The sequence below is a fragment of the Perca flavescens genome, chromosome 6 (genome assembly GCF_004354835.1).
Source record: "Perca flavescens isolate YP-PL-M2 chromosome 6, PFLA_1.0, whole genome shotgun sequence".
NCBI classification, from domain to species: Eukaryota; Metazoa; Chordata; class Actinopteri; order Perciformes; family Percidae; genus Perca; species Perca flavescens.
In genome coordinates, this window is record NC_041336.1 from 6,331,628 (window position 1) to 6,359,078 (window position 27,451).

Here is a 27,451-nt window from a genome sequence, read left to right on the forward strand (position 1 = left end):
GCTTCTCCCTGTGGCCAAAAGCATCTGTAGTTAAAGATATAGAGATTTATAGAACATAGACTGCTCTGTCTGATGTGATGCTGCATGCCATATTTATAACACAATTGCATGTTTTAGAATAGAAATGAACAGACTCGGAAACAACTTAGTGAAAGAAATAAGATTCAGTAATGGCTCCTATAATCCAGAGGGGTGTTTTAGCTTCGTTATCAGTCGTTTTAACAGCCATTCTCTTCTTTATCAGTCCCACCTGATTGTAATCCTTTCCCATTCATCTTCCTGACAACAGGATAAAGTTGCCCCGTTAACACGTGCAACTTCCTACGATTCAGCTCGACATCCTGCAGCTGTTTAGCCGCGCGTTTCTTTTAAAAAGTTTAGCATCTCGACAAGAATACAAAATAAAGCGAGTGTCCGTCCGTCCTGAAGCGTCAGAGATCGAGGGGCCCTAAAGAGCTACAGACACTGGAGACTGTGCAACGTTTGAGAGAAAGAAATAAAACGTTCGGTCTCTAACACATGGAAAGTTGAATGTATGCAACAATAGAACAGAAAAAAAATTCTTTGCACATCTATAACATGAGACAGGTGCGTATAGGAGAAGAACGAGTAGGTCAAAAGTTGCAAAGAAACTCCTGCACACTGCCTAACGTACATATATCTTGGAAGATAAGTGTGGTATTAACTCTACAGAAAAACTGTTCACATTCAAACAGGGAAAAGGTTCTCTGCGGTCTGTTGCACCAGCTGTGCGTAAGTACTATCGTATGTTCCGGTGTGAATAGATACGTTGAAACTAATTACTTTGATACTAAAGTTGTGTTGATGTTGGGTTGCACCACGGAGACGTGAGGTCATTGATACGCTGGCGAAAAGGCCACACAAACCATCATTTTGTCGCAAAAAAATGAGATCATGAAATCTGGCCAATTACAAAAGCTGGTCAGTCTGACATCATATTGCCTGAGCTGATAGCCAGGCTCTCATTGGCTAGCTGTTAGCCAATCAGATTCAAACAGCTAAGCTCGTTGAATATTAATGAGAACTGGCACAAATCGAGCTGAGTCTTCCTGCAGCCTTTTATACCAAACTACTCTGTCATTATCAGTACCCACACACACACACACACACACACACACACACACACACACACACACACACACACACACACACACACACACACACACACACACACACTACAAAGTGCTGTGAGCAATTTGGGGTTCAGTGTTTTGTCCAGGGACACTTCCACGCGTGGACAGGAGGGGCCAGGGATCGAACCCCCAACCTGCTGTTACCTGGTCCACCTCCTGAGCCACAGCAGCCCCGCTGACCAGCTGCCCCAGTCCAGTATCACATGTCTGGCCTCTCGGGGGACGAAGATCCCGCTCTGTGCCCACATTTATTTTAGCTTCTTAAGAGTTTTCTATGAGGTAGTCCTTGTCTTCGGCTGGAGGATTTTAAAAGTAGGGGAGGGGGGGGGGTGGGGGTCATTTAATTAGTGAGTGATTGCGATTAAAAGTTGTCCAATAATACCGATTGGTCTGACGCTTATTGGAGGGATTATCCTTTAGCGTTCCACTCTCATTCTGCAGGTGAATTTGTAGGTTAAAACGTGATGGTCCTCTTGCTCATGCTGTCCAAACTGGATTTTAGAAGATTTTTTCAGAAATGTCACTAATTCATACGTTTAATCACAACGGCCGTAACTGAGGACAAGTTATAGATGTTGTAACGTAAAGATGTTGATTCTTTTACGCTAAAAAAAAGAAGCTATTTGTGTGGGGTGGTCTTCCAGGTCAACCGGTCTTTCTTCGGCAGTTTTCCAGAACGATCTTCCGTCTTCAAACGCAGACATGCTTCATCGTGGGTGCCTTAGACACTTTAGGACCCAGAGTGTAGATCAACTTCAAGTCCTCTTTGTTAAGCGGTTTGAGCGGTGCCTTCAACACAGTTTCTTTGATTGTTCTCCGGTTTCCTTCTTTGATCATATTCTTCAAACTGCCCTGTGGTGGAGACACGGAAAATACACATTTAGAGGAGGAAGGAAGTGCGACAGCGTAGCTTTGCGTCGTCGCTCAAGAGTTAAGAACAACAAACTGATCATTAAGTGAATCCATGTAAACTGGGTTGTTAGAGAAACGTTGGTAGCTGTCAACCATTTAAATGCTGTTATGAAAAAGTTCCCAGGCATTAGTGTGTGTGTGTGTGTGTGTGTGTGTGTGTGTGTGTGTGTGTGTGTGTGCTTGTTTAACTATATTCGTGGGGTCCAAAAACCGGGAGCCCAGTATAATTGTGGGGTCCCGACAACTTTGTGGGACCAAAATGCTGGACCCCACAAGGTTAAAGGGCTGTTTGAGGGTTAAGACTTGGTTTTAGGATTAGGGATAGAATTAGGTTATGGTTAGGGTGAGGGTAAGGGTTAAAGGTTAGGCATTTAGTTGTGATGGTTAAGGTTAGGGTAAGGGTTAAGGTTAGGCATTTAGTTGTGATGGTTAAGGTTAGGGTAAGGGTTAAGGTTAGGCATTTAGTTGTGATGGTTAAGGTTAGGGTAAGGGTTAAGGTTAGGCATTTAGTTGTGATGGTTAAGGTTAGGGTAAGGGTTAAGGTTAGGCATTTAGTTGTGATGGTTAAGGTTAGGGTAAGGGTTAAGGTTAGGCATTTAGTTGTGATGGTTAAGGTTAGGGTAAGGGTTAAGGTTAGGCATTTAGTGGTGATGGTTAAGGTGAGGGTAAGGGTTAAGGTTTGGCATTTAGTGGTGATGGTTAAGGTGAGGGTAAGGGTTAAGGTTAGGCATTTAGTTGTGATGGTTAAGGTTAGGGTAAGGGTTAAGGTTAGGCATTTAGTTGTGATGGTTAAGGTTAGGGTAAGGGTTAAGGTTAGGCATTTAGTTGTGATGGTTAAGGTTAGGGTAAGGGTTAAGGTTAGGCATTTAGTTGTGATGGTTAAGGTTAGGGTAAGGGTTAAGGTTAGGCATTTAGTTGTGATGGTTAAGGTTAGGGTAAGGGTTAAGGTTAGGCATTTAGTTGTGATGGTTAAGGTTAGGGTAAGGGTTAAAGGTTAGGCATTTAGTTGTGATGGTTAAGGTTAGGGTAAGGGTTAAGGTTAGGCATTTAGTTGTGATGGTTAAGGTTAGGGTAAGGGTTAAGGTTAGGCATTTAGTTGTGATGGTTAAGGTTAGGGTAAGGGTTAAAGGTTAGGCATTTAGTTGTGATGGTTAAGGTTAGGGTAAGGGTTAAGGTTAGGCATTTAGTTGTGATGGTTAAGGTTTAGGAGGGTAAGGTTAGGCATTTAGTGGTGATGGTTAGGTGAGGGGCAGGTTTGGCATTTAGTGGTGATGGTTAAGGTGAGGGTAAGGGTTAAGGTTTGGCATTTAGTGGTGATGGTTAAGGTGAGGGTAAGGGTTAAGGTTTGGCATTTAGTTGTGATGGTTAAGTTGAGGGTAAGGGTTAAGGTTAGGCATTTAGTTGTGATGGTTAAGGTGAGGGTAAGGGTTAAGGTTAGGCATTTAGTGGTGATGGTTAAGGTGAGGGTAAGGGTTAAGGTTAGGCATTTAGTGGTGATGGTAAAGGTTAGAGTAAGGGGCTAGGGAATGCATTATGTCAATGACGGGTCCCCACAAAGACAGTTGCACAAACCTCTGTGTGTGTGTGTGTGTGTGTGTGTGTGTGTGTAGACTCCATGACTTACATAGCTTATGAGGAATATCACAAGTGCCAGCATCAGCACCACTGTGGCGGAAATCACAAGGTAAGTGTCCGTCATCAGATTTTCCGTGGGAAGGTCGACACAATCTGAAAATCAAAACAGAAATTGAAGTTACTCAAGTTCAAACGTGCATGGCTTCCTGTTTGTGTACATTTTAAAGGCTTTAGCAGCGGTTGAGCTAAGCACATTTAGTCTGGCAAGACGCGCAGAAATCTCGAGAACCGGTTGAGACCAGCAGCTTAAAAAAAACAATCGGCAGACTAGACGATGATGAAGATGTGGTAATAAAATTGTTTTTTTACTCCCAATCTAATGATATCGGTCGTCTTCCGCCCTCATATCTAAACCAGAGAACGTAAAGTTTGCCATTATACATCGTTTGGTTAGGTTTAAGTTTATGGTTAGGTTTAAGTTTAAGGTTAGGTTTAAGTTTAAGGTTAGGTTTAAGTTTAAGGCACCAAAACTACTAAGTTGACTAAGTACTGTTCAATCCCTGCACTGTTCACTTTTACACTGCCACCATTGCACACAGTCTACCACAGCACCTTATCATGGTCATTACATCACATGGTCAGTCCATACCAGACCTTTGTAATCACTTCACAAATTGTTAAATATTTAAATTTCTGTGAGTGATTTTTATGTATGTGAGATATATGGGTGTATGTGTGTTTGTTGTGTTATGGTTGTCTAAGCTTGTGGATGCCTAAAATGTCCCTCGGGATGAATAAAGTATCTATCTATCTATCTATCTATCTATGTATGATGATGAAAAGAATATGGTTTGGTGTTAAAATGTGACGTTACATCACTTCCGGTTAGACACGTGACGCTGAATGTGACGTGGCTCCGTTTGTTCCGTGGAGTTAGTGTAAGAGCCAGGTGTAGTTCTGTTATTTTGAACACATTTCCCTTTAGTCACTTATGGTGATTAGGGCAGCGTGCGGGGGCGGAGGAAGCAAGAGTCATATCCGTTCACCTGTTTTGGTTTTGTGAATGGGAGAGGGGGCGGGAGGGGTGGGAGAGGGGGCGGGGGGTTGGGCGGGGGAAGTCATAGTTTAGCTGGCCGCTGTTTTCCCGCTTTACATATCCCGTTGATCGTGACTTTTGGACAGCATTTCGTTGGATGCATGATCATTATCAGTTAGTTAGTAGGGCTGCAACTAACGATTATTTTCATAATCGATTCATCTGTTCATTATTTTCTCGATTAATCGATTAGTTGTTTGGGCTATAAAATGTCAGAAAATAGTCAGAAATGTGGATCAGTGTTTCCCAAAAAGCCCAAGATGAGGTCCTCAAATGTCTTGTTTTGTCCACAACTCAAAGATATTCAGTTTAATGTCACAGAGGAGAGAAGAAACTAGAACAATATTCACATTAAACACAGCTGGAATCAGAGAATTTTTTACTTTTGTCTTAAAAAAAATTGACTCAAACCGACTAATCGATTATCAAAATAGTTGGCGATTAATTTAAAAGTCGACAACTAATCGATTAATCGATTAATCGTTGCAGCTCTATTAGTTAGTCCCCTACTCAGCCTCTCGGCAGCTAAAAATTGAGTTTCAGATAGTTGCCTATATATAGTTTCATTTTCAAACAGACACGGAGCCGGTCCCCTGGGTGCGAGTCCTGTTTCTGCTTCCTCATGCAGAACTTGGCACTCTATACTACGTCACCTTGCTTCCTGCTTTGCTCCGGTCACAGCTACCATGGCCACTAGAGGGCTCCGCCACTTTAAAACCTAAACATAGGTCGTAATTGCTGCTTGTAACGACTTATGTGGCCGTTTTTTCTTTTTTTCGGGCAGATGAAGGTCTCCGTTTACCTGCGAGAGTGAGCAGCACCTCTCCGTCCTGGTTCTGCTCCCCGACGGGCGCCGCCAGGTGACAGGTGTACAGTCCGGCGTCACCGCACGTCACGTTGGTCAGGATGATGTTGCGGGACTCGCCGAGCAGCATCACCTCTCGCTCCACGCCGCTGTACCAACGCGTGGGGCCGTCCGGGAGGTCTTTGGTCAAAAGGCCGCTGAGACGAGAGGACGGAGGCTCTCCGACCTGGGACAAACATCGGGACTTTGTTAGAGTCGTGTGCAACTACGCTGTTCAACGTGAAAACCATTTGCACTAAAAACTGTAATCAGTGGTGGGATGTAACTGAGCCGACCATAACACACCAAATGTTAAACTATAAAGTAACATAACAGAAAGCAAGACTAAAAAAACAATTGATGTTATCGTAAATTTGAAGTCTAAATAATAGGGCTGTCCTCGACTAAAGAAATTCTTAGTCGACTAACAATTTTACAATTTTGTCAACTAATCGATTAGTTGATTGAGTTTCTCCACAATTAATCCTGCAAAAGCACCACTTTAAATCTTGTGTTTACTATAAATGTGCTCATAAGTTTCTTGGAAATGACTAATTAAGCATAAATAAGCATAAAAAATGACTAATCGACTAAGAGGTGGCAGCCCTACTAAATACTATTCATACTTCATACTATTCATCCTGAACATACACTTATTCTCACTACTCTTATAATGTTACTGTTTCTGCACTACAGCGATACTGTTTCCACACTGCACATAGCTGTACATACTGTACACATCTGTCTATATGGTTCATACTGAAAATCCATATTTTATTCTGTTTTTCTTATAATACATTCTGTTAATACACTGCATTTATCTATATTATTCTTACTACTATTATAATGTTACTGCTACTACATTGAACATATCTGCACGTTGTTCATTCATTGTTCATATTACATAGCCATATTAATTCTGCTCTTATAAGGTAACTGCTAATACACTGCACATATTTATATTTAATTTATATTACTCCACTAGCCAATATTGTGCTTTTTACTCCACTACATGTATATGACAACATCAGTTACTTTGCACATTCAGATTATTAGGAGTTTTTGAAATTGGCTCCACATGGATGAACATTAAAATGCTCTTATACTTATTTGTTAGTGATTAAAAATGAATGTACATATGTTTTATAATAATGTAACACTGAGCAAGAAGTCATTCTGCACACTAAGTGCTTTTACTTTTGATGCTTTAAGTACATTTTGCTGATAAGAACTTTTTTTTTTACTGAAGTATTATTTTGAATTCAGGACTTTTATTTGTTCTAGTTGTGTTATTTTGGTATTTTCAGGCTTTTCCCCCCTCTGCTAATATCTCTATAAATACTTCCTTCACTGTGACCGTTTTTACTTCAATAGCTGCCAGAAACAAAGTCTATCTATAAACACAAGTTGGTACCAGGGCTGCACTTTCAGAAGCAGAGTGAAACAGAAAGAAGGCTAAAGAATTTGAATTCAATCCAGCCAATGAGAAGTGGTTTCTCCTTCCTGGAGCATTTTACACTATACAATCTAAACGACAATAAAGTAGTTTTGTTCTTAAGTTGACATAAGTGCAGTCCTTTACCTTGTACCACCTCACAGCTCTGTACTGGACACCGGGCTTGGACTTAGCCGTGCACTGAAGATCACAGTCCGCACCGGAATACGATACAACCTGCAATGTGTTGTCGGGGACCGCCATGCCCGCAGCGAGACACACACCTGGCGGGGACACAAAAACACATCCAATTATAATAATATAATGTGGGTAAAACCTTCAATATTAAGAGGTTTAACTTAAGACACAGAAAAGACACTCAATACGTTAAAGTACTTCTGTCTATTGGCACTATTAGCCTCGTGAGACCGTCCTAATCTCGCGAGCTCCAGTTTTCGGTCCATCTGGCGGAGTGGTCTGGTTATGGCATAGATATATAAGGTTATGGCACAATAGCTATCACTTACAGATGCAGTCCGTTCTTCTTTTAAACACAGCAGGTATACAGTAACTATCGGATTAAATGTACATGCAGTGACTTAGATTACAATGCATTATTAAACGTTAAATAGTGAATGTTTTAAAAAAAAAGTATAGCCTACTTACACAACAGCGACAACAGCAGAGGAAGGTTCATAATTTCTGGAGACATGATGATGAATGATGATGATGATGATGAGGATGATGAAGAATACGACTCAGAAGCTTTGAGAAGTTTCTGAGACCGCCGTGTCCCTTTTATATACTGTATGTGGGGAAATGAAAGCAATACAAAGGCGTGTGGGCGTGGGTTAGGGACATAAAAGGCCGTGAGTAACGTGCCCTCTGTTTCCTACTTTTTTGTTGATGTTGCAGGCAGCGAGTACTAGCCATTCAGGGATGAGTTCCCTAATGAATATTCATGAGTCTTCCCCTACCATGCTGCAAAAAAAATAAAAAAATTCTGCCTGTGGTGATTATCATCTCATTAGCACTATAGCTATGTGCGGCAACGCTGTTAAATATTTCGTCAGCTCACTTCTTTTAGGTGAGTAAGTAAACAATCTTAATCTCCACTTTAATGTATGTTATGATAAGTCAGCGATTCATTATTATTATTATTATTGTTGTTGTTGTGATTTTCGGCAAGATTGTTCTTAACCTTACTTAGATGTCACGTTTTTAAAGCGGCCAGTTAATCTCCTTCATATTACTTACACTAGACTGAGTTTTAAAAGATAATTGAGATATAAAAATTAGTTTGACACAAGCCGAATTAAAGACCGGGTCATGTATATGTAGAGAATATGTTAAAGTTATTGCTTTACCTGCTTTAAAACATGGGCTACGAGACAGAATATATTAAATTGACGGATGTTTGAATGACGTTTGGCGTTACTTTGTGGGATAGCGGCTTGCGTTTTTTTTTAAATAGTGAATTATATAACAATTAGTAGTGTGACTGTATCTAAACATTACATATGTTTTGTAAACTATTTAGTTGTGAATGGTTACGGTTTGTGACCACTGTGAACCTTTTAGTTTAGCTAATGTTAGCGTCAATGACCCTGTAATGTAATGCATGTAAGATGGCGTCCCTCTAGCTGCAGAAGCCGCACCAACATTTTACTAACTATTTAATTCGTCACTGCTATAGTCATATTTATCTATTAGGGATGCCTCGAGCTAATGCTTACTATTAAATCATGTAACAATAAGGTATTCGGGCATCATAGTGTTGCGTTTACATAACTATTGACCGTATAAAGGTTTCATTGAAAGTAAAAGTATCCTATAGCTGTGGGGTTCCCCAAACTTTCCCAGCAACACGCGCAGGTAGTTTCCAGCGTAAAGTGGGAAAATGTTTTAAACCAGTAAGGAAATCCCCACTATGAGAGAGGCAAGTGGTATTTTAAGTGCTTAATTAGTTCCTTATAATTATGGGCAGCACGGTGGCCCAGTGGTTAGTGCTGTGGCCTCACAGCAAGTAGGTTCTGGGTTCAAATCCAGGCCTTTCTGTGTGGAGTTTGCATGTTTTCTCCGGGTTTTCCGGTTTCCCCCACCACTAAAAATATGTTCCCCTCCCTAACTAGCTGATGTGTGGTGAGCGTTCTGGCGTCTGGCGTCGCAAGGCGTTGTATGGCTGCCGTGCATCACCCAGGTGGGTGCTACACATTAGTGGTGTTAGAGAGCAGTCCCCACCCCCCCCTCCCCCCAAATGCGCTTTGAGTGTCTATGATAAAGCGCTATATAAATGTAATTAATAATAATAATAATATAATAAACCAAGGCTACGTAATGTTTGCCAGACCTCAGGATAAAAATAAAAATAAGAAACCATAACAAGCTAACGCGTAATGGAATTTTTTCTTCTTTTTTTTATGTGCATTGGATTTTTAGGTAGCTACACATTAAACGTTATTTGTTATCGTTGGGGCGACTTCTGGCTCACCCAGTAAGAGCGTACGCCCCAGACGCGGATACGAATCCGACGTGCGGCCGTTTCGCCTCAATCTCTTTCCTGTCTAACCACTGTCACTCTGAAATAAAGCCCCCAAAAAATAAGCTTCAAAGTAATTTGTTTTGTTTGCAGTTCAAGTTTAAAGGTTTTGTCTTTCCTAATAATTAAATAAGAGAGGGAAAAAATGACAACAGAGGTTTCAAATTCACAATAATGTATTTTCTTTCTTTGTCTGGACAGTTTCAGCGGCTGTGGGCTCAGAAGTGAAGGAGAGCCACGCTCCTTATCCCTGCTGTGGATCCCCGACAATTGAGTTCAACGAACACTGTAAAACCTCATGGAGCGCAAAGAACAAGGTAATAAAAATCACCCTGCATGCATTACAATACAGAACGTCTATTCATACGAATCAATCTGTTCCAAAACTCAGTTTATGTCCTATAATTATTATTCAACCCCTCAAAAAGATACAAACACAACCTGCCACCCGATTACTCTGCGTTTTATTTTACAAAAACTGAATGAAAAACAAAAAGCACATTCCACGTCACATTTATATCGTTACGGTTATAATATTTTACTTTAAAGGGATACAAGTAGTCCAGATGTTTTGAAGGGGACCTGAAGCCGTTATCTCTGCTGTCTTCAAAGCATGATTCAGAAAATGATTTGATTTCGATATCAATTTTCAGGCTCAAGATTCAATTCAAAATCGATTTTTGAATCAAAATCAATTTTGGATTCAAAGACGATTCTCGATTCACAGCATGTAAATGTAGTTACTTTTTCCCATGTGATTGCAGTAGATATACTTTTTTTAAATTAAAAAATATATTGATTTTTGGAATTCTATTTATCGATTTTGAATGGGTAGAGCTTGAATTGCGATTCAAATGTGAATACATTTTTTTTGCACACCCCTACTTCAAAGCCTACCAGACTCCTTTAACAAAAAAACAGTGATTTTACCTCGCAGAACACGGGAGTTGCTGCTCCACCGCTGCCTCCGTCGGTTAGTTAGTTAGTGTTATTGTGTGACTTTGGTGATTTAAAGGGATAGTTCAGATTCACCAAAGTCACACAATAACACTAACTAACTAACCGACGGAGGCAGCGGTGGAGCAGCAACTCCCGTGTTCTGCGGGGTAAAATAACAGTTTTTCTTTAAGGAGTCTGGTGGCTTTGAAGAGATAACGGCTTCAGTTCCCCGTCGTAAAGGGCCGTCTGACAGCAAGCTAGAGCGCTGAAAATATTCTAAATATAGCATACGCTTAAACTGATATCGATGATCTTTTAAGTGTCTAAAATATGTTTGCATAACAAAACGGTGATCCACTTATACAAAAACCAGCTCCATGGTGTTACTAGAGGTAAAAAATCCATCCGACTCCACAGGGAACCTTAATATCAGCTGCAATTTGGATCAATTAGTCCATTAAAATGTCCCCCTTCTCAGCTTATTGTTTGGGTAAATTTTTCACTGTTCATAGAGTGATTTTCTTTTTTCATTCTTGCAGACATTTGCCATCTCCAACGGTGCTTCCACTAAGTGCTTTCCTCCGTGCATGAAGATCGAAAACGGACAGATGACGGTGGATAAATGTGTCAATATAACCGCAGCGATGGTGTGCAGCGATGTAGGTCACAAACCTGTTATTGAACTTTGACTTTATTTGTCTCGGTGTATTATTAGTATAAATCACGGGAACAAGTACAACATAATTGATGTAGCAGCAGTGATTAGGATTGGGCATCGAGAACCACTTGGAATCGTTTCAAAAATTACGATTCGTTTTTTTGTAATTGGAGTCGTAAGGTAAAATTTGGATTTGAATCCGATCGTCGGTTCCAAATTTAACACGCGCAGGTTCAGAATCAGAACTGTTTAAATCCAGACGATGCCCAACCCTAGCAGTGACGTCACCCGTTAGTTCGTGGACTGGCAATTTGCAAGCAGTGCCGGAAGTTGAACTTTTTTGGCTTACTGAGCCACTGAGCAATGCTGTATCCGGTTCTCATTTTACATCCATGGTCTGTTTACAGGAGAATAATTTGGCTGCAGAGGAAAGGATCTACTACTACGTCCAACCGTGCTCTGATTCTCCATCAGACAAGATGGCCCCTGGAAATCAGGGTGGATCTCGTGCTACAGGTTGATTTCTGACATTATTTGAATGACATTTTGACATCTGAAACACTTTTAAAGGATAGTTTAATTTTTTTTCAACCTGGTCTTAGCCACGCAAACGCTATCACCGAAACCCACCAGACTCCATTTACATAAACAGTGTGTATGCGTGTATAGAGCCAGCCCATTTTACAATTTAAATGGATGAATAAAGGGGTTTATTTCAACCAAACCAGAGTGGTGATTGTTGGAACAGTGGAAAGATGAACCAAGGCGGTTTTTGGTAGTTTTATGTAGTTTCTCTCGTCTTCGAATTACGTATGTTTTACGATAATAAAATTACTGTTTTTTTTTAAATGGAGTCTGGTGGGTTTGGTGATGGCGATTTCAGTGTTATTTCATTTCAGTGTTATTTCACAAAAAGGATCTTACTCTTTAACAAAAAGCTCTATCTCTGAGGGGATCCTTTCCGTAATGTTGTCAGACACACAGAATAATAATCTGAGTCTGTCAGCGGCAAAAAAAAACACTTTTAGTTGAAATTGAAGGTGACATTAATGTTACACTGCAGCGATCTCGCTTAATACTGGACCGATGTCAAAGATTGTTGTTCCCATCAGTCATTTAAGACACAAAAACACAGGAAAATAGGGTCCAGGTTGGGAAAAAAACTCATTTGGTAACGTGTGGGGGATTCTGATCCATTGGGGAGGTAACTTTCTTATTTCTCTTTTGGCTGCAGGGTCGGTTGGTTTGTTGCTGCTGGCTTTGGTGATCGTTCGAAAGTTCGTATAATCAAACTCAGAGGCAACCCGTTGTCTCCTCTAACGCTGCTTTTGATGGTACAGGTTTCAGTACTTTCACCGAATGTACTGTATTTCTTTGCTTTTGCGTGCTGTATATTTATATTTAGTTTGTCTTCAACTGCCACAGCTTAGCTCGTGCACATCTGTTTTAGTCTCCTATTGTTAATCCTTTACATACAATTTCTACTTGAATTAAATTTAGAGAAACACATTATGCAAATACTACTATACACTTACATCATTTCACTGGTGCTTCTCTCAGGGCTGTATTTACTAAGAAACCTACAGAGTGTTGTTTCCATGTTTATTAACATATCTATTTAGACTTCTTCTGCAAATCAAGACAATTTACAATTTTTTTTCTAGTATAATTAACCAAGTACACCCATCAAATGTTCCTCTTTTGTTCCAAATGCTGCTGCTAAAATTAAAAATGGATTTATACAAATACACTTACAGGTCAGTTTTAGTGCTGGAGAGTGCTCAACCAAAACTCTTAGTAAATACAGCCTCGGATATCTCATTCACACCAGCTCTACACAAACAACGCTCTAGCTAGTTGACCAGCAAACATTTAAACAACTTAGTACAGTTTTTTCTAAAGATTATAAGCCTCCAAAAAAAAACCTTTAGGTTATTTTTAGTGAAACTACTATTTCAGTTTAAGAGTTTAAGAGTCCCAGAACTGATGAATACTTTGCACATATTTAATTCACGAAGGGGACGAAGAGATCAAAAATGGAAACTAAATGCTTACTGTCCAACATGCAACAGTGTACAGTTATTTGCAATGTTTCGGTACTAGACAGTCCAGCAGAACGTCTATGAAGTCCGTTTTTCATTTTCTTTATTTTGATAGTTCAGATAGGCAGTACTAACTTTTGAGTTTTATTAAATCTGAGAATGAAAAGTCCTTTGGTCAAAGGGGACCCTCAGGTACAGAAGTTAACAAGAGGATACCTCATTTATTAGGACTATCCTTAAGGGTTTACATGCAGCTGACAGACACATTAAACTGGACGTTAGCTACTTCGCTAATTTGATGTTTACAAGTCAAAAAACTAAACTAAACTAACAAACTAAATGTGAAGCCAAAATTAATAAGTTGATTGATTTCTTCGAGCCAGAAAAACAACAACATTTTAACAGCTTTTTAAGAAGATTTTAATCCCAAAGAATTTTTGTAGTTTTCTTTGAGTAACACTATAAGTTCCCAAACAGACAGAACTGACTCTTTAACTGGAATTGGTTTTAAGGAACAAGAAGGAATTTTAGTGTCCAGCCCAGTCTCCTAAAAATTACTTTCCCATACAACGAAACTGCATTCTCTATTGCACGTCAAGGGAAACGTATTCTGACGCATCACAAAAACGTTTCTAATCAAAGTCGGTGTAGGGAGGAGGTCAGGGTGGATGGATGGGTCAAACAAGTACGGGACTTTAATCCGAAAGACCCCTGTTTGTGTCCCGGGTGAAACCAAAAGTTAACATTAACTTATGTAAGCTTACGTGTATATAACTTAATTTGCACAACAAACATATAACTTATTTTAACATGAACCAGGATCCTTTCCTATACCTAACCAAGTAGTTTGGTTTCAAGTTGCAACGTAATCCACGTGTTTGAAACTGAGACCATTTTACAATGTGTGTAAAATATGTTTGCGTAACGTAATTAAGAATGCAGTTTCATATTTGGGACCATCATTTTTAAGAGAAAGGTTTGTAGTGTCATGAGACGGAAAGTTTAAAAAAGAAGAAGGGATTTGTAACAGCCAGCAAAAGTTTCAAAATGTCCACACACATTCCGCTCTGTTGAGATGGTTCAGTATTATGGGTCCAGTTTCTCAGGTTCAGTCTCATCTCAGGGCATTTAATTGTGACGTTAATTAAAGAAGTAAAAGTCTAAATAGAAAGCACTGACAACTTTTAATTTTGCACTGTAAAAACTCTCACCGTCTACATATCTTTGTCCCAATCCTTTAAAAAGACTAATTTAATGGATCGTTATCAAAAAATTTGCACTTGAAGGAAGGTCTCAGAGTGTTGGAGGAGGAAAGAGCATCTGACAGGAAGCTGTATTGTTCTCTAGAACCAGATAAGTAAAAGAACAATATGATGAAGGAAATTGTATTTTTTTATGAATATGACTGAAGAATTGAAGAAATCGCTCAAAAGCCAGATGTAGAGGGTGCCCGGATAGCTCAGTTGGTAGAGCGGGCGCCCATATATCGAGGTTTACTTCTCGACGCAGCGGGCCCGGGGTTAGACTCTGAACTGCGGCCCTTTGCTGCATGTCATTCCCCCCTCTCTCTCCCCTTTCATGTCTTCAGCTGTCCTGTCAAAATAAAGGCTGAAAATGCACCAATAAATAATAATAAACAAAAAAATAACTAAAAAAAAAAGCCAGATGGACAAACTGTTGCGGAGACTAAGTATTATAAAAATTATAAAGGTTTCTCTAAGCTGGAAACCAAAGTAGTATTAGCTACGTTAATCAAAGCTACGTAATATCTAAAGTGAACTGACTTTACCTGAGCTGCAAAGATAACTTTTAATATGTATATAATATATGTCTGCTGCAGTGTTATTTAAAACAATAATAATTTAATGCACTTTTAAGAAACCCCAAATAAGCTATTTCCTTCTTTAAACTACAGTATGTATAAAGCGAACACTTTACCTGCACTTTCACAACACTATCTTTTCTATCTACTCCATTATTTTCTCCATCTTAGTTTTCCTAGTTTCTTGCCATCTAGTGTTAATTTTGTCACCTATTTTTAATTTAGTCTTAGTCTTGTGCCAAATGTCCTTGTTAGTTTTAGTCATATTTAGTCATTCACATATCTTTCATTCTTTTCATCATTATCTTATTTTTGTTAGTCAAGTTTTAGTCAACTAAAAGTCTTGTCATTTTAGTCCAGTTTTAGTCAAAACATTTTAGTCTTATTTTTTAAATAAATTATTTCTGAGATCATTTCTGATAACCATTTCAGTCAAATAGTTATAATGACACATTCTGATTTGTTGTCAATATCATTAGATGTAAAATGCGACCAAATATTTCACCAGTAAATTCCTGTTAAACGACAAAAACAACCACTGTCGGTGCCGTATTAGCACTGGATCTCGGTACCCAACCCTAGTAACAGCAGAATATTCTATCTCATGATGGAAAAGTAGAGACGATTGTAGACGAAAATGAAGAGAGATTTTATCTTAGTTTTTATTTACTGCTCTTTAATGTTTTATGTAAAGCACTTTGAATTGCCCTGTTGCTGAAATGTGCTATACAAATAAAGCTGCCTTGCCTTGCCTTGCCTTGCCTTATGCAAAACATTTTAGTTTCGTCAACAACAATGCATGTTAATTTAGTCTTAGTCAGCGTTTTTGGACATTGATGCAGTCTTGTCGTCTTGTCTTAGTCATGGAAAAAAAGGTCGTTGACGAACATATTTAATCTTGTCTCGTCTGACGAAATTAACACTGTCGCCATCACTTTAAAATTCTCCGGTATGTGGAAAGAAACACATCGTTTGACATTGTTGTGTATCTCGCAACAATTAATGCCTAATTCAATAAGTGACGATGACTTTCTGAGTTCTCTTATGTGACTTTAAAGTCTCAATCCGTCATTTTGTTTTATGCGTATAATCGAAATGTTTGACGTAGAGCTGCACAGTGAGCCAAATGTATCAAATAACCAACATTTTTATGCTCTTTCTGACCTAAATTTAACCATATCACACTTATTAAGTTATAAAACATGTCTTAATCCCCTTCAATTTATCTGTTATTCAAACAGAATTTCAGACAAACGTGTCATAAAAACATAGTTACTGTTTCACGTTTTATCTTTAGGAAGTTATGTGTCAATTTAACATTCATATTGTATCTTATGTCTTATTGAGCCCTAGGGTGACAAATCATTCAAAATGATGCATTTTGGCGTTTTTTTCTTTTTTTTTATCGCTGATGATGGAAAAGATCTCCAATTTCTAATGGGTTTCATTTAGTTTTAGTCTCTGTATTTAATCTTTTATTTAAATCAATTAACTTGGATGATAGATTGGCCTTTTTTTTAATTCAACAACTTAAGCTCTAATGATGCTCTTTCCTGCTTCACGACCGCCTCGGACCTTTTTAAAAACCAATTGAATCACTAATCACCGGACATTAAGCGTCCTGCAACCTCTAGAGGTACTCAACTGGTGTTGTTTAGGCATTACAAATTACAATACAAATTATTATTATTGATTAAAAGCATTATTTTCCTAAAAAAGAGCCAAGAGCACATTACAATGTCGTTTGTGGAAATAATAATGGTGCTTTTGTACTTGTTTTTTGGGATTGAAAACATGTTTATGCTTAAAACACTTTTTTTTTTTTTTTTTTTTTATATGAAAATAGATTTCTTTATTTACCTATAGTCAAACAAATTAGTTCTCAAAGTCCAAAACCGGCTGCTAGCTGAATGTTTGTTGTCAAATGTGATATTTTTACTGTATTTCCTAATATTTTATGAATGTATTTGCCATTATTACCTCTTATTTTTATAAATCTTAAAATCAGTTTATACTGTTTATTTGTCATTTCATACAGTAAGGCCCAAAACTTATGTGCATTTCTTCCTGTTTGTGTTGCTGCTGTTAAATATTCTGATAAAACTTTAAATCTGTTTTGTATTTTGTCTCATAATTTATCAAAAAAACAAGATTTAGATTTGTGGTTTGGTGATGAATTTGACACTGAGTGAAAAGTTTGCATGTGATCCAAAGTATAAAGGTAGTTTTCACAAATATTCAAATTTTTATTTGTGTCTGTTGTTGCCATGAAAATATTTGTAAATTTCTTAAGGTTTTGCACAATTTATTGCTAAGAAATGAGTTCAATAGTTCCAAAGAAAAAAATTGTTAAAAAGTTAGAATTCAAGATTATAAAAAAGAATGTACATTTTGAACTTTATTTGAGACTTATTAATTTAAGGTTTTGTAGCTTCTACAGCTCATATTCACATTGCAGCTAGATGTACAAAACACTTATTAAAAAATTATATTAGTGACTTTTCAGCCAATCAATAGCTGACAGATTGTAGAGGGACGTGATTCATGAGAAGCTGAAACATAGGATTCAGTTAAGATGTATGAGGGGTTTATTCTGCCCTTTTCATATTATCCAGAAGCATAGAGGGTATGACTGGAGTTTCTTTTCTTAGATGTTTAACAGCTATTTATATTTGAAATCTAGTTCTAATAAGTCTGAAGGATAAAGTCATCTTGTCAAACACACTTGTTGAAACACATACAAACAATAATCAGATTAGTTCTTTACTGTGAAAGCCTGATACTCACAATGAAGAGTTTTTCATTTCTGGTTGAATTGCTAAAAAGAAATCTGGAAGAAGAAAAAAAGTCTGAAACCGAGACATTTCTGTGATTTATCTTTTCTGGAATATTTGTTTTGTCAGAAATAAAAGCACAACATTTAAACATGTGGCGACTGACAAACTGAAGACTCAGATTAAAAAAAACATCAGACAGTTTATCTGAAACATATTCCAGAGCACAGTACATGTATTTGAGATACTTTACAAAATATTTACATAGCTTTTTTTATTTTTGTTTATTTTTAAACAACAAAACTGACTTTAGGGATCCAGAAAAAAATAAACCGAAGGGAGGAAGGAATCAGGGGGGAATAATGTGGTGTCTTTATCAAACTAAACAAACCCCCTCAGACGTCACTGTTCCTGTTAAATGCTGTAACACTGTTTGGATCTTTATAGAGTATATAAAAACCTCTAAAATCTTTGTCTGGCTCAGATGGAAAAGTCTTTTCTGGTTTCATTCCTGCTCTGTTTCCCGTTTCTTACCAAACCTGCCCACCAGCGGAGCGCCCCAGGGTACTACACTTGGTCCCCTGACATTTGCAATGAACGAGAGGATCATTCGCATCTTTTAAACAAACTATTGTCTTAATCTTATTCAATGAGACGAACCTTAAAGTTGCCACCAGGGGAATTTCAGATGCTCTATAATCTCACGGCGGTGCTCGTCGCTCGTGTTCGTGTTCACATTTTTGAACTTACGGGTCCTTTCACCAGACCCTGCTCTTTGCGTGTCACCGGCGCATGGATGCTGCAGTCACGCGCCTCGCAAAATCCTGGCACGCCTGCGTTCCCGAGCATGCCTGTCTGACCAACTGGACCAGGGAAGCCACGGGGACCTCGGGGACCCTCCATGCCATCTTTGGGTTCTGCTGGGTGACCTGGCAGACCTGCGGAGAGGAAATTACAAAATCTTTAAGTCTGAGAATAACAAGTACAAAGTCTGGTCCTTTATTTACAAAAAAATATAAATACAAGATGAAAAACATGCACACAATGAGAAGCATTTTTATAACCACTTGTAAAACCTAATTGAATAGTACAGAGTAGTTTTTTTGAATGGTAAAGAGTAGTTTTTTTTCATACAAACAAAACGTTACAAAATGTATATTTTCTAAAGAAAATTATTAAGTGATGTAAAAAAGGCTTATGAAATTAAAGTTTGAGGGGGAAACAGATAAAAATGCCAGTGCTAAGTAAACAAATTGATGACATTTTACCAAGTAGATAATTTAAAACACTAATATTCTAGCAGGATATAGTTTTTTTTTTTTTTACAGACTTTTATTTTTTTTTTTTTTTAAGTTGTTCGGACAGACCTGCCCCCACTGCTAAAACAAATCCTAAAGGAAACACTCTTCTAATCATCCAAAGGTCCCCAGTCCGCTAACCAGCGCAGAAAATACACAAAAACACAAACATAGCAAACATAAATGGTATTAGAAGGAGTTATATTTGACATTTTCACTTCACTTTTCACATTTCTAAGGTAGCAGCAGAATGCACAAAACTGAATCATTGTGATATGTGATATAGATCTCAACCTTCAGGAGATCTTATGTTATGATTGCGTGGAGATGAACAGTGTCGTACCTCTGATGCCTTGTGGTCCATCGGGTCCCGCCAGACCTTCACCTGGATCACCTGCGAGGCCTTTAGGTCCCTTTTTACCTGTTGAGAAAAACACAAAGAGCTTCTGGAAAAAGCTACAAAACTACAGAACTCCATTCACAATAAACAGTTGTTCAAACCATGTTTAAATGGAGGTTGAAGAGGTACATGTATGTGTTCAAAACTCTTCTTTTGCTCCTTTAATTTTGCATCTGGATTAGTTTGAATTTATAATAATTTGTGCCATTAAATGACCAAATCACTCGTCTCTCGTCCGTTGATGTGTGCATCTAAACCCTTTTACGGCAGGATGTCAAACATATGGCAAAGTAAAGTTTAACAGCCAAAATGTATAATAAATGTAATAAACTGTATTTACTGTGTAGTGAGAATGACAAAAAGACAAATTAAATAAAGGCTGTTATTTGAAAAGATAAACATAATTTGAAAACAAGATTTTGATTCTTAAGGGCATGAATATAATGAGCATGAAAATTAGTAATTTCAGGCAATGACACCTACTGTATATTACTGCACTCAGTACACTTCTGTTCCTTCTGTTATATTTGCAAGAAATTCTAAACAAATATAATCTGATACATACTACATGGAGTTTTACTGGATATACGGATGTATCACACGGATCTACATATACATTGTGATGAGGCTGTGCAATTAATCAGATTTTAATACGGAAGTTAACAAGAGGATTTTGGCTCCTAACGATAGCAAAAACAATGTTATCAAGAAAAACTTATTTTGCACATAAAGTCTTTTTTTGTCTTGAGTCCTGAATGACACACACACTTTCGCTCTTCCTGAAAGCTAAACTCACTCAGCCAACATTTGAAATATATTTTTTATATTATTTATTTTAAGGGGAATTCGAAAAGTTCAACGGGAAACGAATTAACGGAAATGTCACAGTCAATGAGTCAATGAGCAATCATGTTAAATAATCGTGATTTCAAGATTCATTTAAAAACTAATCGTGATTCTAAGTTTTCCCATAATCAAGCAGCGCTATGATGTGATGTTACCTTGGTCACCCTGCGCTCCTTTCTGTCCCTCCAGTCCGCGGTCTCCTTGAGGTCCTCGGGCTCCTTTTGCTCCAGCTTTTCCTGGTTTACCCTGACAGGTGGGGGCAGAAATGGTGTCCAATTTAGTCCTTAATCCAGGTGTATCAGTGAAGTAATTTATGATCTGATAACGGTGATATCAGAAATCTCTTCTATGTGTGCTACTGCAAGATGATCATCTACAATTTAATCTGTGTTAGAGAAGTACAAGTACATAACGTGTTGTTTAGGATTTTCTTTCTAGATTGATCTTATTTTTCTCTTTAGTTTTTATTATCTAAAGCATCACTGGTAAACTAACTCTCGAGTCTTCTCTGTGTGCTACTGCAAGACGATCATCTACAATTTAATCTGATCTGAATAGGAATACAGCACATAATGGTTGTAATTCAAAAAGCAGAAACCCTCTCCACCAATCGTAGCCGTGAGGTAAGAGAGGGACTTACAGGTTTGCCCAGTGACCCCGTCGGCCCAGGGCCCCCCGGGGGCCCGATGAGGGTCCGATTGTTGACGGGGCAGCCCTGGGAGCACTTGGCCCGGATGGAGGAGGCGTACTGAGAGATCTGGGCCGTGACCACGCCCCTGCAGAGCTGCAGGACCTGCTCGTCAGTCAGACCGGGACCCTGCAGGACAGAAACACAAGTCATCTAATCCTCCACTGAGTCTTAAAATCAGGTCTCAACATTTGGAACAATATGCAAATGAATGAAAACATCTGACGAGTTTTACTTGCTTACTTACTTGTAGATAAAAGTGAAAACAAATCGTTCAATACCGCTATTTTCTTCACAGCCATTCTACTTCAATTAGTCATTTTAAACTCATCAAAATCTTTCATTTCTACATGGAAAAGAAAGCATCCTCTTGTTTATAGCCTAATTTTTATTATTTAAAGATGTTCACGCTTTGTAAAAGTATGTTAAAATGCATATAAGTCTTGGTTTTAAAACTATATGACGGCAAAAAAGTTACTTTAACCTAAGAACTTTATTTAAATTGCACTTAATGAAATGCTCGACTGAAATGAGATCAAGTGAAAAAGTCACTGATCACTTGGGGACAAGAGATGGTGAATAGCAGAGATTTCTTTAAAACCTTTTTAAACTTTAACGACATCAACTTCAGGACATCTGCTGTCGTAAAACTGCAGCGACTTTGAAAGCAGTTTAAAAATACTCTGTGGGTCTAAATACTCTGAAGGCATGCGGTCCGTTAAACAAGCTGTTACTCACAGTGGGACCTGGAACACCTTTGGGTCCTGCTTTGCCTTTAACACCGAGGTCCCCGATCGCACCGCGCTCTCCTCTGGTACCCGGGATGCCGGGCGGTCCCTCAGCGCCGGGACCGCCGGTACGACCGACTGCACCTTTGGGACCATGCTGACGGAAAACGAGAAGTGAAAGGAAGGAGGAAGAAGTAAAGATTAATAATTGTAATTATTGTCTCTTTTATTTTTGGGGGGCATTTTAGGCCTTTATTTGACAGGACTGCATAGACATGAAAGGCCCACTGCGTCGAGGAGTAAACCTCTGAGCTTAAACCAACTGAGCTATCCGGAACGCCTGTAATTATTGTCTCTTACACAAGAAATGTATAAAGAAAATAATAATGGAATAAATACGGAGAGAAGTGGAAAGTATATAAATGAAGATGCAAAAAAAAAAAAAAAGAATTTATGTCACATTTAATCAATTAATGAATGTCTTCATTTATGTTTAATATTATCTTTGGTACATTTAATGGCAAATTTATATATTTATCGAGTCAATTAATACATTTTTGGTAGCTTACGTCTTTCATACTGAAAATAAGAAGTGTGTGAAAACGTCTGATGCATTTGTTTCACCTGTATGTGTTGCGTATGATAGATTATTTTGTAAAAGCAGAGCATGTTTTCGGAAACTCCTCAAATGGATTTTCTGCGGTGATGGTGTGTGTGTATTTCTATGACGTCAGGGCAAAAAAACATGAAGTAAATAGAGTAATCACCTGTCCTTTGTCTCCAAGGTCTCCCCTGCCGCCCTAAAGGTGACAAAAAAGAGAAACAAACAAGGTAATCAGTAAATAAACATTAGCAAGTGTGGGAAGAGGAAGTGAAATGGAGATTACGATATGTGTGATGTGTGACGACGAGTTTCATCATCAGACTGTAAACACATCAAATTACCTTTTGTCCTTTCACACCTTTAATGCCCTTCTTTCCTGCCGCGCCCTGCAGGGAAAACACACAACTTCTGATGAAAGAGGAAGTTGTGATCGTTGTCAGAAGACTCACAAAAAACAACAACAGCAGCTGACTGGTTCCTCGAGTTACCGGGACCAGTTTTTATTGTATACATACAATAGTTTGTAAAACAGGAAAGAGGAGAGAGCAAACGAAGGGAAACTCCCGTCAGTCTGACTTGAGAGTTCACTGCTTAGCTTGCTAAGGCTGTGCGGCGAAAACGCAGGTCATTCCATTCATTTTGAATGGGGGTGGTGCGTTCAGGCTGTGGCAAGGGGTTCAAGTTCAAGTTACTTTATTTGTCCTGCAATGGGGCAATTTGTTGTGCAGCAGATAGTATAGTACAAATCACACACAATCACACACACAATACAGAGATTGCCTACCTTGAAGGCATAGCTAAAAACAATTAAAAAAAAACAGTAAACAATCAATAAATAGTAAGTCAATAAGTTATCTATGAGTCTTTATAGAATTAAGAAGTAGAATGGCTGCAGGTACAAAAGAGTGTTTATATCTGTTGGTTCTGAGTTTTGGGAGTTTAAAGCGTGATCCAGATGGCAACATCTGTCGTAATATTTTTATTTGTAATCTTTTGCATGTGTGTGTGCTGCTGTGCTTCCCTGTGTGTGTGTGTAACAAGCATAGTGTGCGCACGCTGTGTACGAGCCTAGGGGCATTTTACTAATTTGCTGTTAAAATAACAATGAAATGCTGCGTTATTGACTTTAGACCAGGTTTTTGTTGGTTGATGGCACGATCACTTCCCACTGCCTCAAAATAGCAATACTCCCAGAGTGCACCTGAACACACCTCCCTGTAAGACCAGCACGCCCAGAATGCACCTGAACACACCTCCCTGTAAGACCAGCACGCCCAGAATGCACCTGAACACACCTCCCTGTAAGACCAGCACGCCCAGAATGCACCTGAACACACCTCCCTGTAAGACCAGCACGCCCAGAATGCACCTGAACACACCTCCCTGTAAGACCAGCACGCCCAGAATGCACCTGAACACACCTCCCTGTAAGACCAGCTCGCCCAGAATGCACCTGAACACACCTCCCTGTAAGACCAGCTCGCCCATGGGCGCACAGATGGCCGCAGGTCCATTTGCTATTTAAATGACGCGGGCGCTGGACGGGAAACTGACAACTGTGTTGGTCTTAAACTAGCAAAGACACTTGGGTCGGGCTTTGCGCTGCAGGATAGGGCCCTATGAGGGTAAAACACCAAACACAAGCACTGAACTGCCGGGGAGTTTGTGTAACAGCCAAATGTTTCCTGCAACAACCAGAGCTGTATAGTAACGAAGTAGAACTACTTCACTACTCTACTTAAGTACTAAAATGCTGTATCTGTACTCTACTGGAGTATTATTTTTTTCTCCTACTTCCACTTTTACTGGAGTACATATTTTCGATTGAATTAAATACTTTTACTCAGATAAATTAGGGATACTGTTGTTATTTTTAAGACCTTGCGGTATACTGTATTACCATATTACCGCCCAACCCTAACAAAGGGTGCTAAAATAACCCTTTGACATGCTTAAATCTAATGTTTCTAGCTAGCTACAGGCACTTTCTTAGCATTTTAGCCCTTGGTTGCACATTGTGGCGCAGATTGTTGCCCCATCCGAGTAAGACGTGTTGCTATGTCTCTCTACTTAGTAAAAAATCATGTGTGTGTTTGCCCCGTGAATCGAAACCGGTCCACATTTTACTGGGTTCTTCCTTGGCCCATGCTACACCCTGCCACCAAGTTTAATTATTGAATTATTTAACAGTCAGTCTATTAATGGAGAAAATAATCAGCGAATTAATCAATAATGAAAGCAATCAATAGGTTTAAAATGAGCATTAGCTCAACCAACTCCAACAGTAAAGTCCTTACATTAATGCATGAGGAATAATAATCTAATGATATAATATAATAGTCACAGGGGACATTTTTATGCTTTTAAAGATAATCTTTTGGGCTTTTCCGCCTTTATTTGACAGGACAGCTAGGTGAGAAAGGGGAGAGAGAGGGTGGGGGGAAGAAATGCAGGAAATCGTCACAGGTCGGATTCGAACCCCGGACCTCTGCGTCAAGGCATAACCCTCTCAGTATATGTGCACCTGCTCTACCCGCTGAATTTTAATACTTTACATTTTTTCTCATTACATACTTTTACTGAAGGAACATTTTCAAAACTTATAACAGAATATATTTACAGAGTGGTATTAGTAATTTAATGACACGTATAGACTCTGATACGTGATTAAACACTCACCTTGTCACCATCAGGTCCTGTCTCACCTTTGGCCCCCTGGAAGAAAGTCAGGTAACAGTTAGAGCTTTGTTCCTTAATCTGAGATCATATTAAAGTTGTTCTTTGTGGAAAGAGACCCTTGTGACGTCTGATATTTTTATTGTTAAAGATTATTTTTGGGCCATTTTTGGGGGGAACGACACGCAGCAAAGGGCCACAGTTCCGAGTCGAACCCACAGCCACTGCGTCGAGGGCGTGAGATGGGAGCGTGCTATACCAGGTGAGCTACCTAGGCGCCCGTGATGTCTGATATTTAATAAAAGATGAATATGGGTCAACAGTATATGTTAGTAAACTGATCTGCAGTCGGCTGTTTGTGTTGTGTGTACCCACAGGATGGCCCTGCAGGCCCTTTGGTCCCAGTTTCCCTGGTACTCCGGCGTCTCCTTCCTCCCCTCCAGCTCCCTGTTGAACAAACAGACAGAATAATACTCAAACAAGCAATCAATCAATTAATATAATTTAGTCCATAATAAATACAATTTATGTTTTTACTGAACCCTGTCCACTTATAGCAATATTTGGCAGATGAAATTCTGAGTTTAAATGCAAGCCAGTCTTAGGTCTTATTTTGAAAGTCTGAAAGAGTTGTACCACTGGGTGAGTGTCCCTAATTGTAACTTAGACCCCTGTGGGAATGTACTTTTTTTTTTGGTGAAAATACTAGATGCCAAGAGGTGTATGGGGAGGGTGGGTGAGGGTAATCTTCTTCCTGTTTTAAAAAAAAAGGAAAATCTGGAGGAAAATGTACTGTTTGATGTAACCTGTATTGTGCAATTCCTTTAATATTGTCTACGGGCCTGAAATGTGCTACATATGTCTCATATTTTAACTTAATTCTTTTATTATTCATAAACCAAAATGAAAATGGAATAAAATATATATATAAAAAGGAAATGAAACTCTGCCCTGGGTAAGGCCCTCTTATTTTAAAATGTTAAATTTGGAGGAAGTACGAACAAAAGCTTTCTTTATGGTTTCATGACCAGACAGTCTGGAGTTTTTTTAAAACTGGCTTCCTGTTTGTCAGCACGGCAGAGCTTATGCGAAGTAAAAGCACCAAAAATTAGAGTTACTGTAACTTACTGTATAGTCATTAATCTGCTGACCGTATAAATCAGCGGTTAAACAGTTTGACTCAGCGATTTCACTCCGTTTCAACCACTGAGAAATCTCACTGACATTTCAAAATGAAAAATGAGCCTCTGATTCTTTCCTCATCCTCTGCACCTGTCTCTCCATACAGTAGGCTTCATTTTATATCATAACTATACTTCCGTTGAGCTCTTTTTAAATAAAACACCCCCTATGTAGTCTCGCATTGCCAGACCCTACTCCACAGCGCTGCCAAAGAGGGTCTGGCTAGTCCACACAGCATTCCGGGATGGGAGAAAAACATGTTATTGGCATTTATTTAAACCAATCACAATTGTCTTGGGTGCCGAGCGGAGCCACGGTGCCTCTGCTATAGTCTGCTAATAGTCTCAGGAAGGAACTTGTTTTGGTGGAATGTGCAACAGAAAACTCACAGATTAGACAGTCTAGCTAGCTGTCTGGATTTACCCTGCAGAGATCTGAGGAGATTTAACCATAGTCCTCACAAATCCTCCGCAGTTTAGAACGGCAACACAAAGAAAGCCCAAGGTAACGAAAAAGAGTGACATCGGGCGGACTTTCCGGCAGAACGAGCGCAATCCTGGAAGTAGAACGTCGTGGATATAGACCACCCCGATGTTATGTCCACTGACTTTTCTCTGGCTTCTTTTTGGAAGAGAGCTGTCTCTCTCAATGAGCACGTTTACATGCACACTAATATTCCACTATTTTTCTGCTTTAAAGATGTAAAATCCTAAAGATAAATGAGAATAAAACTTCGCCCTGCAGACTTTTCCAACACCCAAATGAATGTCCCTCGGTCCGTCATTAAATGTATTAAATCCCTGTTAAAGTAACTTGCAATACAAATAAGGGTCTGTTACTGTATTGTTTTTATTATTATAATGACTCACAATTGTGTTTTTATAATTGCATCCAAAGTTATTGATTCCCATGCTTCATTTATTTAGTGTTGGAGGGAAGGCGTGTAGTTTTTAAACAGAACATGTTAACAGATGTTTCATTTTTAATGGACAAACTGTCCAGATGTGACATCTGGTGATCTCCCCGTTTGTTGTTATCTGGACCAACAGCGTGCTCTTTGTTTTGTTTTTCCTTTCAGGGACATCCCCTCCTCCTTCTTCTTCCTCTTGTTAATGTCACACAATGACCACATCAATATATAAAAAACTAAACCGCTTACCTCCTGAGAACTGAACTCTGGGAAAATCCTTAAGATATTCGCAGTAAGGGCAGATCTTAATCCCGTGATGGGATTCTTTC

At 38.9% G+C, this 27,451-nt stretch overlaps 2 protein-coding genes across 2 annotated transcripts in view; both read right to left on the reverse strand.

Annotated features, from left to right (window-relative positions):
- Positions 1 to 1,001: 1,001 nt before the first annotated feature.
- Positions 1,002 to 7,806, reverse strand: cd83 (CD83 molecule). The gene is made up of 5 exons (XM_028580280.1): positions 7,683 to 7,806; positions 7,164 to 7,300; positions 5,540 to 5,768; positions 3,691 to 3,794; positions 1,002 to 2,006 (listed from the first exon to the last, which is right to left on the reverse strand). The coding sequence occupies exons 1-5, from the start codon at positions 7,726 to 7,728 to the stop codon at positions 1,845 to 1,847; spliced, it is 678 nt and encodes a 225-aa protein (XP_028436081.1). The 5' UTR covers positions 7,729 to 7,806; the 3' UTR covers positions 1,002 to 1,844.
- A 9,849-nt stretch (positions 7,807 to 17,655) lies between these two features.
- Positions 17,656 to 27,451, reverse strand: part of zgc:113232 (collagen alpha-1(I) chain) — a 33,186-nt gene continuing 23,390 nt past the window's right edge. Inside the window, exons 17-25 of the mRNA XM_028581248.1 lie at positions 25,406 to 25,477; positions 25,034 to 25,069; positions 22,696 to 22,740; positions 22,518 to 22,550; positions 21,761 to 21,907; positions 20,975 to 21,151; positions 20,490 to 20,580; positions 19,432 to 19,509; positions 17,656 to 18,728 (exon numbers count right to left, since the gene is read on the reverse strand). Of these exons, the coding sequence (XP_028437049.1) occupies positions 18,523 to 18,728; positions 19,432 to 19,509; positions 20,490 to 20,580; positions 20,975 to 21,151; positions 21,761 to 21,907; positions 22,518 to 22,550; positions 22,696 to 22,740; positions 25,034 to 25,069; positions 25,406 to 25,477 (885 nt within the window). The 3' untranslated portion in view covers positions 17,656 to 18,522. The remainder of the gene's footprint in view (positions 18,729 to 19,431; positions 19,510 to 20,489; positions 20,581 to 20,974; positions 21,152 to 21,760; positions 21,908 to 22,517; positions 22,551 to 22,695; positions 22,741 to 25,033; positions 25,070 to 25,405; positions 25,478 to 27,451) is intronic.